General features: G+C 40.1%; 1 protein-coding gene across 9 annotated transcripts in view; it reads right to left on the reverse strand.

Moving 5' to 3' along the window:
- The window catches only part of ARID1B (AT-rich interaction domain 1B), a 442,707-nt gene that overhangs the window by 96,738 nt on the left and 332,268 nt on the right, over positions 1-13,701 (reverse strand). For all 9 annotated transcript variants that reach the window (XM_033234961.1, XM_033234967.1, XM_033234968.1 and 6 more), the window contains one exon: positions 3,904-3,993. In XM_033234961.1, the coding sequence (XP_033090852.1) occupies positions 3,904-3,993 (90 nt within the window). The remainder of the gene's footprint in view (positions 1-3,903; positions 3,994-13,701) is intronic.

Here is a 13,701-nt window from a genome sequence, read left to right on the forward strand (position 1 = left end):
TAAACAAAGTTAAGTTACTTTCCAATATGGGGGCATCACTTTTAGGGAATTTCTTAGTAAGAGTTTTGTTAGATTTACTTTCCATTGTGTATGTTGCTGGTACACACCAAATGATGGTCCAACAAACAAATGGTTTTATTATTGTATGAAAGCATTAAAGTGACTGTCATTTGCCATTTAAACACCTGATCAAGTGGCATTTGATCAAAGGTTATTAGAAGCTAACATTTTTTCCTAAATTTTAACACATAATAAAGCCATTTTCGTTAGAACTTTGCTACCCAGTGCTGGAGGAAATTTCACTCATGCGAGGCAAAGCATCTTCTAACATAACAGTCACTTTAAAATAGGAAGTTTTCCTTTTCAGGGTGTTGCCTAACCAACAAACACACACAAAAGGGAATGCACATAGCGATATAGATTGACTTTGTGTACCCACCCAAAGCTCATGTTGAATTGTGATCCCAAATGTTGGAGGTGGGGCCTGGTGGGAGGTGATTGGGTCATGGGGGTGGTTTCTAATGGTCTAGCATCATCCCCCTAGTGCTATCTCGTGAGAACTCACGAGATATGGTTGTTTAAAAGTGTGTAGCACCTCCCCTTTCGCTCTCTTCCTCTTGCTCCTGCCATGTGAGATGTGCTACATTTGCCTTCACCTCCCACCATGACTGGAAGTTTCCATAGGCCTCCCCAGCCATGCCTGCTGCACAGCCTGCAGGATCAGCTAAATCTCTTTTCTTTATAAAGGACCCAGTCTCTAGTAGTTCTTTATAGCAGTGTGAAAACGAACTATAACAATATAATAATGTCTCTTCAGAGGAGGTCTAGAGATCACATTCATAAAAATCGATTCACATTTAGCAACTTATATAATTTATATTTACTATTTGAAAGAAATGGTCATGGCCGGGTGCGGTGGCTCACACCTGTAATCCCAGCACTTCGGGAGGCCGAGGCGGGTAGATTACGTGAGGTCAGGAGTTTGAGACCAGCCTGACCAACATGGAGAAACCTCATCTCTACTGAAATACAAAATCAGCTGGGTGTAGTGGCACATGCCTGTAATCCCAGCTACTTGGGAGGCTGAGGCAGAATTGCTTGAACCCAGGAGGCAGAGGTTGCAGTGAGCTGAGAATGCGCCATTGCACTCCAGCCTGCCTGGGCAACAAGAGCGAAACTCCATCTCAAAAAAAAAAAAAAAAGAAGTGGTCATTATAACCACTCAGATTGTTACGTATCTGGTATCAGTTACCCAAACTACACTACATATAATAAAGGCAATCAAAAGAAAAACAATAATCATATTAACATGGTAATTTCCATACAATGGTACCACTAAAAAGCCTAGATTTTGCCTTGAAAGTATGTTAATTTAAGCTAAAAGTTTGATTTAGCTCAGTTTCCTAACTGTCGTCCTGTTTTTCACATCTGGCTTTCTACACTGCCCAATTTCCCAAGCACGTATCTGTTGGAAAGGGTTGGGAAACACATTGTTCAAGGAGAGGGTTTCTCTTTTCTTTCTTCTTCGTAATCAAGGTTAAAATTTTAAGACTTTCAAATAAGGGACCTCTTACCCTTTAACACGTGTTAAAATAGAAAGAACTGTGAGAGTGATGTTACAGGGTTATGGGGTGAGTCTTCATCTCAGTTCTCTGCCTGACCCGAGCAGGCATCCAGTGCAGGACAATTTCCTTTTTCCCCACAGTGACCCAACCATACAACACAGGTGCAACTCACAACCCAAAACAGGATTTTAGTCAGAGTCATGCTTGCTTGGCACCAGCACACTATGAACTTCTATAATGCCTTCAAGATGACCAGAGCCACATGAGGAGTTAATACAGATCAAGCAATTTATAGAGATGATATGGGATGACAGGATGATTTACAACAGGTCACAGTAGAGAATTCAGGGAAACAAATGCACATATTCACACAATTATTAAAATCTATTTTTATTTTTTTGAGACAGGGTGTTGCTCAGGGTGGAGTACAGTGATTGGTGTGATTGCAGCTCATTGCAACCTCGACCTCCATGGGCTCAGGTGATTCTCCCACCTCGAAAACTTATTATTGCACCATTAGAAGGCAGCGGTTCTCAAGGTACGGTCCTCAAGTCACCGGCATCAGCAATATCTGAGAACTTGCCAAAAATGGAGGTTTTAAATGTCCCAATTCAAACCTTCTGAATTGGAAACTTGGGGGTGCGGCCTAGGAATCTCTTTTAACAGTCCTCCAGATGATTCTCACACACTCTAAAGTTTAAAAACCATGAACTATTTATTCCATTATTAAAACATTATATTGGCCGGGCGCGGTGGCTCAAGCCTGTAATCCCAGCACTTTGGGAGGCCGAGACGGGTGGATCACGAGGTCAGGAGATCGAGACCATCCTGGCTAACACGGTGAAACCCCGTCTCTACTAAAAAATACAAATAACTAGCCGGGCGAGGTGGCAGGCGCCTGTAGTCCCAGCTACTCGGGAGGCTGAGGCAGGAGAATGGTGTGAACCCGGGAGGCGAAGCTTGCAGTGAGCTGAGATCCGGCCACTGCACTCCAGCCCAGGCGACAGAAGGAGACTCCGTCTCAAAAAAAACCCAAAAAAACAAAAAAACAAAAAAAATTATATTATCAACTATACCTTAAATTATAATAAACAGTTAAATATGTAATGGTATTTGAAAACGAAAAATTCATTTTATCCCTCTGAAACATTCAATTCAACACAAATGATGTGTAGATAAAACAAATCTATCTTTTCATTGACATTACTTTCTAAACATGCTGCTGAGTTTTTAACATGTAAAATAACTTAAACCTCATAATTCTAATCAGAAATCATAATTATAATCAGAAGCAAATCATCATCTCTACAACTCATATACAAGAAGTTATAAACAGTAGAGGTAAGGAGCTCAGTACATATTAGCTGCCAAGGTGGGAACTTCTGGCCTCCAAGCCTGTGTGAGAGAGCAGGGGAGTGGAGGACAGTGGTATTTCTCTCTTTTGGTGTGGGATGGAGCAGGCGAGCCTTGCCCCACAGCAAGGGAAGTGACCTGTCACTGCACCAGGGGTGCACAGGTAGGCTTCTTGTACCTCCCCAGTACACCAATCTGGATTAAAAACCACCACAAAGTGTAGCTTTACTGCTTCAAGTGAGAATGAAGACAGAGGTAACTATGGGTGGGCCCAAGGTCTCTGCAAGGCAGTAAGAAACCCATGGCAGGGATGACAGGCAGGACTGAGCTCAAGGTCAAGAGCACTAGCAGATGTGGGGCCACTTCTCTCCAAAGGTTTCAGAAAAGCCCATATTCTTTTTCTCTGCGACTGGCACTAACTAGCTCCTGAGAATAAGGGAAGTCACACCTAACCTCTATACTCCTCAGTTGCTTTAGGTGACCAGGGCCATAGAAAGTTTTAGGTCTGCTCCAGTTCTAAGATTTTACCATTTATTAAGACAGGGTCTTGCTCTGGGTTTAAAATCTTACTATTAAATATCAGGGAATAACCAGTATTAACACACACAACCCCTCACCCCCAACCCACGTACATACGCATGGGGACTGATACCCTAGTTGAGTCATTCACAGTTATTTTTACACAGCTAGATCAAATACCAGACTACAGTCACATGTGAACCGTGCTTCATGGTGCTATGTGGACACACACATTCTCAGGGCCTTGAACTGTACTTTGACAAAACTTCACCCCACCTGCAAGAAAGCATCCTCCCTCCTCTCCATATTTATTGGAAGGGTTTTTGTTTGTTTCTTCCATCTGATAAGAAAACATAACATCCTTTAAAAAAAAGTAATGATAAGGAGGTGCATAGGTAAGCAAACTCACGTAAGCCTTATCGCCTGAAAGCACTATAGGCATGTAAGACATGAACTGGAGACGAACCTCTTTCCTGTGGCATTGGTGACTGGCTCAAGGCGGGATGGGAACTGGATTCTGACTGGCTCCCGGGTGGCTGCGGAGGCATCTGACTACCTGTAAAACACAGGAGGGAAAGTGGAGATGGGGGAACCCTTTGCATTAATAGTGCAGTCATGCAAAACCAAGACATAGCTACATTTAATTTTTATGATCACAAAAGGTATAGCCCCATTAGAAAAAGACATAGCTCAGAGTGTAATAGTTCATCTTTTCCCTGGGAAACAAAGAGAAACATGAATAAACATATTTAGCTACACACCTGCTGAAAAGCTGTTACTGAGTGAGTTCCTAAACTCATACATGAATCAATCTGTAGCTGAAATTTCTTGACACACACTTCTTCAAGGCATTTCAGAAAATGTAGGGCCAAACTCATCTTCCTGACTCTTACGTGAGCTTCCAGGTGGGCAGGCATGTAGAGTGGCCGACAATCACTCATGGTAATATCCAATCAATACAGTAATATCAATAGACTTCTAAAAAATCTTCATCATTAGTCAATGAGAGACTTAACATAAACTTAGAAGTCCTCCATTAAGAAACAAAAAAAATTCTACTATAAAATGCAGTATATATGATCACTACAGAAGGGACTATTATTCTGCATCTCTTTTGATCTTTATTGCTAATACAGCAATAGTATCTATTTAATTTCCAGTTTTAAATGTATGCTCAGTTTGTCTTTTCCAAATATAATGTAAGCTCCTTAAGACAGGAATCTTATCTGTATTCCTTCAATCCCTTTCTGAGCATAACAAATACTTAATAAATCATAATCTGATAATATTATTTAAAGGAAGATACTTCTTACTATATTGATAAAAGAAAGATGAGTCATGTGAAGGCAGGAGATGAGATTTTGAAATTTAAACATCATCAGAGGTAGCTGATGATCTCAACTCACTTTTTGGCTCAGAGGTTTAGATGCATTTCTATGACTAAAAATGTAATGGAATTTAAAAGGCAGTTGAATTTAGCACAGTCCTCAAGGCACTAGCTCTCGTGACATGAGGATCATGCTATTTTATCTTCTACCCTCCCGCTTTGCTTCAATAAACTGGAAACACAAATACACTCATATGCACACAAAAAGAACACTGCGTAGTCCTCTGGTGCGGTGGTCCTGACACCCTGGTTGGATCAGGCTAACTGCTCTGACCCCATCAGACCCACTGCTCCATAGTCACGCATATTGCTCAAAAGAAATACAAATAATAAAGAAACAAGTTAACGTCCTAAAGATCATCGCCCATTTGCCCCCGTGAAGGCCAGGGCACATCCGGCACAAAGCCTGGTATCTGACGACGTACGACAACCAACCCTCTTGTGGTTCTACAAGATGGGTGTGTTACCCACGTGGCCAGGCAGGACACGGTCCCAGAATCTCTCCGGACTGTCACTCCAAACTGAGTCTAATCGTGGTGTATCTGTGGCAGCCAGAGGGTCAGGAATACGATTTTCAGTTTAGATAACGGATACAAATAGCTGTTAAAATATTACTATAAAACAATTGTTTTCAGGGGCTTAGGCTTCATTTAGAGAAGAATGCAAAATGTGTTAATGTATTTCTGAGTATTCCTGAGTGTGTAACTGCCACTCTCATTTTCAGATGAAGTGAAAATCAAAGACCTGAATTTATAGACACTGAGAAATATGCATTGTGTCACTGCTAGAAGCTGCTTTTTACATCAGAACCATACCTAGTCGGGATAAAAGACCTGGACAAACAGCATAGACTTCGTTAAATATCCATTTAGTGTCAGACATTTGTAGTAAATTAGTATTAGTACCAAATAATTAAATGTAAAGTAAAAAACACTTAACATTCTGAACTAAAACAATTTCAAGGGTAAATATTGGTCACCGACTTGGCTACAGATCTACAAAAGTTGCTGTGTGCTCACTGCAGGGTCATGTGCTTCCTATGAAATACCCTAAGGCCTCCAATCTATAGTCCATTTAGAAATTTAAAGCACTCTGCAGCCAAATACTGACTTTTTAAAATGTCACTGGGGAATCAGCTGCAGCAAGACAGTAAGTGCTTACATTATCAGGATCACTTCTGCATGACAGGCTGGATTCATAGACTCATGGCAGTAAAAACAAACAGTAATTCTATGTGAACACAGGGCACCGTGGCTTAGATGGTGCATGCCCGAGGCACTGCTCTTATGCACAATATTTCAAGTAGAAATAAAAAAGGCTGTAAGAAATGCATCCCATGATTCATAAAATACCGCCACAGCCAAGCAGCACTACCGGTTGTGTGGTACAATTCTAAAGCAGATGTCCCTTTAAAGCAACGAGAATATTCACATATTAAATTCATTCTGTTAAAGAAACAAGAGCTTTATCATGACACAGATTCACCCAAACCATCTTATTCATTTTCCTTTACTCCCTATCTTTCTATCCATAGTTCCATAACTACTAAGTCATAATTACTATAATTCAGTGACTATAGTTACTAAGAAATAACTTGATCTTCCACAGGCAAAGTTTAAACCTCGTCACAGCAGATGATGCCTCAGAAAGCGCATTTGAGAACGTGAGACAGAAGACTCATCTGTGTCCGTGGTCCACATAAAGAAGAAAATTCAGAGCCCTCTGAACCAACCGAATGCAATAAACACTTTCAAAACTATAGATTTTTATATGACATGTGTTGGTCACAAGTAAAACCTCTCAAACAAAGTGTGGTAATAATTTTTAAGAGAATACTGCCAGGCACAGTGAACCAACCCACTGTATGAAGGCACTTTAATATTAAAATAGTTAAAAAAAAAAAAAAAAAAAAGAGCCCTGTGTTCCTTCCTCAGCAATGTCTATTATGATGTAAGCATGATGGAAAAAAATACAACTGGAAAAAACTATACTATGAATTCGAATAAGTTCCACCATTATACACTTGTGTATTCTCCAATGATCACGTATACAACAACATGCAACATTTAGGTGCAGAACTGTCACCTGAATTTCTACTTTTACTGACAAAAAATTATCAGCCTAATTCTATGCTATCATTATTTTAAAAATATACTTTATTTTTAATTAATTTCAGACTTACAGAAAACTTGTAAAAATAGTGCAAGGAGTTCCTTTATATCCTTTAGTCCACCCCCTCCAATGTTAACATCCTATTAACCATAATACAATTACCTAGAAGAGAAGCTTACCTAAAGACCTCATTTGAATTATACCCATTTTTCCATGTCATGTCTTTTTTTGGGGGATCATCACACATTGCATTTAGTGACTTCCTTTTAGCCTCCTCCAGTTGGTTGGTACCTCAGTCTTTCCTTCTATTTTGTGACCCTGACGCCTTTGAAGAGTACTGATCAGTTATTTTGTAGAATGTTGCCAAATTTGATTTGCTCTGATAATATTTTTTTTTTTTTTGAGGCGGAGTCTCGCTCTGTCGCCCGGACTGGAGTGCAGTGGCCGGATCTCAGCTCACTGCAAGCTCCGCCTCCCGGGTTCACACCATTCTCCTGCCTCAGCCTCCCGAGTAGCTGGGACTACAGGCGCCCGCCACCTCGCCCGGCTAGTTTTTTTTGTATTTTTAGTAGAGACGGGGTTTCACCGTGTTAGCCAGGATGGTCTCGATCTCCTGACCTCGTGATCCGCCCGTCTCAGCCTCCCAAAGTGCTGGGATTACAGGCTTGAGCCACCGCGCCCGGCCTTTGATAATATTTTTATCACTAAAATGAGGTTATGAATTTGGGGAAGTGTACCACAAAAATGTCATACCCTTTTCAGTACAATCTATTCTCCCTTTGTAGTTGGTTAAGTATTTTTTGGAAAATATTTAAGACTATGCAAATCCTATGCCTCCTCAAACCTGCACCCACGAATTTCAGGATCCTTTAGAAGATCTTGTTCACATTTACTACAGTGGTACTGGCTAACGAGGATTCTCTGTTTCCCCTTTTTCTTCCACATTTAGTTACTGGAATTCCATTGTGAGAAGCGCCGTCTTCTTCCTCACTTGGTTTTTTATTTATTAGACTATTTCTCTCCACTCACTGTGGCAGACACACCCTCAAGTGACCTCCAATGAGTAACACTGGTGAGTAATCCCCTCCTTTCGAATGAGAGCAGAACCTGTGATTCTATCCACAGAATGTGAAGAAAGTGATGGGCTGTCACTCCTGCAATTATGTCAGATGACAAATGTGAAATGATTTTGCAGATATAATTAAACTCCCTAATCAGCTGACTTTGAAATAATCAAAAGGGAGAGAGATGATCCTGTATGGGCCTGACATTTCAACAGGGCTCAGGCCTTCTAGGAAATAGGCCTCTCTGGTGTGAACTGAGCCTAAGGCAAGAACGGGGAGGCCTCCGGAATCTCAGGACCTCACTCCAACAACCGCAAGGAAATGAAGCTGCCACAATCTGAAAGAAACTGGAAGTAGACTCTTCCCTAGCTGGGCCTCCAGATGAGAATACAGGCTGCCCAACATCTTGACTGCAGCCTTGTAAGTCCTGAGCAAGGACCCAGCTAAGAGGTGCCTGAACTCTCTGCCAGGGGAACAGAGATAATGAATGTGACTTGTTTTAAGCTGGTAAGTTTGTGGCACACCCTAAGTATCTTTTGGGCTTTGCTTTTTTTTTCACCCTGTCCTGGACACACTGTCCCGGGCTCCCCAATACCCCTTTATGTGAGTGCTCCATAGTTTACTCAACACTCTCCTGTGTGTGGACATTTAGACAGTTTCCAATCTTTTGTGGATGTATTTTTGTATTGCTCGGGTCTATGTTCAGGGAAAATTCCCTGAAGTGGGACTGTTGGGTCTAAAAGGTTACACAATTCCAAATTTCCTTCTAGAAACTTTGTACCAATTTACATTGCTACAAGCAATGTTTGAAAGACCTGTCTCTCCAGAACCTCACTAATAGACTGTATTGCTGTTTAAAAAAATTTTACCAGTCTTGGCCAGGTATGGTGGTTCACCCCTGTAATCCCAGCACTTTGGGATGCTGAGGCGGGCAGAACACAAAGTCAGGACTTCGAGACCAGCCTGACGAACATGGTGAAACCATGTTTCTATTAAAAATACAAAAATTAGCCAGGCATGGTGGTGCGTGCCTGTAACCCCAGCTACTGGGGAGGCTGAGGCAGGGGAATCACTTGAATCCAGGAGGCAGAGGTTGCAGTGAGCCAAGATCGCATCACTGCACTCCAGCCTGGACAACAGAGCAAGACTCCATCTCAAAATAATAATAATAATAATAAATTACCAGTCTTACTGATTCTGAATGAGTTTGACAACTCTTTCATATTTTAGGACCATTTTAATATATTTTCTTGTGAACTGTTTGTTCAAGTCTTTCTATTTTTCTGTTTACGTTCTTAATCCTTTGCCCTGGAATTTTTAAGGGTTCTTTATATATTAAAGATATTAGCCCTCTGTTTGTAGTATACATTGTGAGTATCTTCTCCTGCTTTGTCAGTTGTCTTTTAGTTTTGCTTGCGGTGTCTTTTATAGTGGAAATTTTTTTTAATGTAGTCAAATTTACCAGTCTTTATTTTTATTGCCTCTGGATTCCGAGTCACAGTTAGGAAGCTATTCTCTCTATACTGAGGTTAAAGAGGAATTCACCCTAGTTTTCTTCAAGTACATGCATGGTTTTTTTCCATCTCCCTCAAGTTTATTTGATGTGAGGATGGATCTAACTTTATCTCTTTGCATATGGCTCCCCAAGCATTCCAACACAATTTATTTAAAAATCCATTCTTAGCCCAGTGACTTGAAATATCGTCTTTGTCATTTAATACATTTTCATATGTATTTGGTCAAATTCCAGACTTCCTCTTCTATTCCACTGGCCAGCACACACTATTTTTAGTTCTAGCATTTTTATACCACGTTTTAATGTCCAGTAAGAATAGTGCCCCTCACCTTTTCTTTTTCAGTGTTTTCTAAGTTTTCTTGCATGTTTTTCTATATGAACTTTAGCATCAACCTGTCCAACCATATAAAATAGCTCACTAATATTTTCACGGCAATTGGATTGAAATCATCAATTAAGGAGAACTCATGACTGCTGAGTTCATCCTATCCAAGAACAAGAGACATCTTTCATTTGTTTAAGTCTTCTTTAGTTTCTTTTAGGTACCTCGAGGGTTTGCACATTTTATGTTAAGTTTATTCCTAAGCACGTAGTCTTCCTTGCTGTTACTGTAAATGGGATTCTCTTCACCATTATATGCCTTTTAACTGCTTATTGTTTATGTATAGAAAGACTACTGCTTTTTGCATGTTCATTTTATGTCTCACTACTGCATTAAATGAATTCTTTCACTGCTAGTTTGTCATTGATTCTCTGGGGTTTTCCAGGCATACTATTGTATCATCTGTAAATAGACAGTTTTACTTCTCCTATACTCATCCTTATGCCTTTAATTGAGTTATCTTGCCTCACTACATTGGCTAATATCTGTAGTACATTATTGAACAGTATTGAAGATAGTGATGATCCTTGCCTCATTTGTGATCTTAGTGGAAATGCTTCTAGAGCTTCCCTATTCCATAAGTGAAACTAAAGCATATACATTTTACCGTGTTGAAAGTGTATCTCTCCATTGCTACTTCCTTGAGTGTTTTTATCATAACTGGGTGCTGACTTTTGTTAAAGGGAGGATTTCCCCCCACTAGATGTATGTTTACGGTATATATTAATAAGAGTTGTGGCTGGGCGCAGTGACTCACACCTGTAATCCCAGCACTTTGGGAGGCCGAGACGGGCGGATCACGAGGTCAGGAGATTGAGACCATCCTGGCTAATACGGTGAAACCCCGTCTCTACTAAAAATACAAAAAATTTAGCCAGGTGTGGTGGCGGGCGACTGCAGTCCTAGCTACTTGGGAGGCTGAGGCAGGAGAATGGTGTGAACCCAGGAGGCAGAGCTTGCAGGGAGCTGAGATCGCGCCACTGTACTCCAGCCTGGGAGACAGAGTGAGACTCTGTCTCAAAAAAATAAAAAATAAAAAATAAATAATAATAATAATAATAATAGAGTTGTTAGGCCAGGCACAGTGGCTCACGCCTGTAATCCCAGCACTGTGAGAGGCCAAGATGGGTGGATCACGAGGTCAGGAGTTGGAGACCAGCCTGGTCAACATGGTGAAACCCTGTCTCTACTAAAAATACAAAAAATTAGCCGGGCATGATGGCAGGCTCCTGTAATCCCGGCTACAAAGGAGGCTGAGGCAGGAGAATCGCTTGAACTTGGGAGGCGGAGGTTGCAGTGAGCTGAGATCATGCCACTGCACTCCAGCCTGGGCAAGAGAGCAAGACTCTGTCTCCCAACAAAACAAAACAAAACAAAACACCAGTTGTTAATATTGAACCAACTTTGCATTCCTGGAATAAATGCCACTTATGGTACATTATTTTCTTAATGCACTGTTGGATTCTGTTTGCTAATATTTTCTTTAGAATCTTACACTAGGAGAGGTTTTGGGAGAATTTTATCCAATTGAAAATAGCTTTTAAGAACTAAATCAAGATAAGTACCAAACAAAATATTCAAGTAACATAACTCTGGGATTTTAGTATATAACACCATTGGGAAAAAGTGGCCAATACATATATTTTGGTAAATTAGCACACATTCAGTAATGTATAATGTACAGTGGATGGACTGAGGCATGAATATATTATAGCTTAGCATGCTTCATAGAATAAGATGGTGGGGCAGTCAGTACTAACAAGTGCCAACTTCTATGATTTTTTACAAGTGGACACAGTATTAACACTTCTCATAGTTCTTAATTTAATTCTGTTCTTTGTTTGTCTCATCTGACTACAATGTACATTCCATACAGACAGAAAATTCCATCTGTTTGGTTCCCTGCCATATTATATCTCTTGAACCAGGCATATAGTAACCATTCAATAAGTATTTGTTGAAAAAAAAATAAATGTATAGCTAATGATTCCAGGAACCAAGCTCAGATTAATAGATAATTAGATATTTATAACTCATCTGTAATCATGCAGTTTTATCTTACAATTCTAGATGATGATTAGGCAAACTTTTTCTGTAAACTGCCAGATAGTAAACATTTTAGGTTTCACAGACCATATGTTTTATGTTGCACTACTCACCTCAGCTGTTGTAGTTCAAAAGCAGCCACAGACAATATGAAAACAAAATAGCATAAATAAAACTTCACTTGCCAAAACAGGCGGTTGTCTGAATTTGGTCCTCAGGCTGTAGTTTGTGATCCCCATTCTAAATGATAATATCAGTAAAGAAACATTCAGGAGGGCCAGGTGCGGTGGCTCACGCCTGTAATCCCAGCACTTTGGGAGGCCGAGGCGGGTGGAACACAAGGTCAGGAGTTTGAGGTCAGCCTGGCCAATATGGTGATACCCCGTCTCTACTAAAAATACACGAAAATTAGCTGGGAGTGGTGGCGGGTGCCTGTAATCCCAGCCACTCAGAAGGCTGAGGCAGGAGAATCGCTCGAACCCGGGAGGCAGAGCTTGCAGTGAGCTGAGACTGCGCCACTGTGCTCCAGCCTGGACTATGGAGCAAGACTCCATCTCAAAAACACAAAAAAATAAAAAAAAGAAAAGAAAAGAAAAGAAGAAAACACTCAGGAGGAATACTTGCTGAAAAAGCCAATACAGATGAGTATTTAATAACAACAGCACTGACATATACAGCTCACATTCTTCCATATTTAAAGGGGAAGACTTCATAAATAAATGTCAGTAACAGAAGTTGCTTTATGCTCTCTCCTATCTAGATGTAAGAATGCACTGGGTTCCTTAGTACTTAATGCAGGCAAAGGTCTAAGACTTAAATGGTAAGTACATTTAGCAGGTGAATGTTTAGATAAATGATTACTTGTAGTTTTATTTTTCCGTCTCTTTCGGATCAGAAACAAACCAACAAATCAGATCAACTACTGATCAGATGCAACTGCATAAATTATACTCTATTACTTTTGTGTAGGGATGGTAGAGAATAAACATGAGGTGAATAGGATTCCCACATTAATCCTTTATTGAGGCTAAATTCCCTGGGAATAATTCCTTTCCACATTACTACAGTATACAACTATAGAAACTCACAAGAACACTAACTCGGAACCACAACCAATTCTGGCAAACAAACCACTCACCCCTTTTCAAATAATACTGCATTATTTCCAGTATTAGTAATACTAATAGATATAGAAATATTCAGAAATTCCATGTTTCAAAAGTCGTAGTGGCCACAGAAAAATCACTCCTTCCTTTCACATCATTACAGCTAAAAAGTCAACTAACCTAAGATGGATTTAGTTACCTGACATGGAATATTGACATGATTAGTCAAGATAGCAAATCTGGAGTCTGAATGACAGACACTACCTGATTTCAGTTTTAGTGCCTCAGATCCATTCCATCTTCCAATTTTCCTACATTAGCTGACTCTGGGCAAAAGTGAATAAAGAAGGAACTAAAGAGAGAGCACTGTCTAGAATACGCATTTATCTGTCTTACAAGTTTGCAGGCAAATTGGAGACAGTTAGCTTGAATGTACCAAATGAGGTTTAAAAAAAAAAAAAAGAGTACTCACTATATAGAGGGCAATGTCCTAAATTATATTCTTCCATTAGTAATTCAAGAAGATTGACTTTTTATAATTAACATGAAAAGACATGTTAAACCATGGACATTTGGACAATTTTATTGGCCAGTTATCCTCAATACACGGAGATCATGAGGTGTTTAGTGGCAAGTACTTGGGTCCTCTTC

This window comes from Trachypithecus francoisi, unplaced genomic scaffold (assembly GCF_009764315.1).
Source record: "Trachypithecus francoisi isolate TF-2019V2 unplaced genomic scaffold, Tfra_2.0 Lachesis_group15, whole genome shotgun sequence".
Classification (NCBI taxonomy): Eukaryota; Metazoa; Chordata; class Mammalia; order Primates; family Cercopithecidae; genus Trachypithecus; species Trachypithecus francoisi.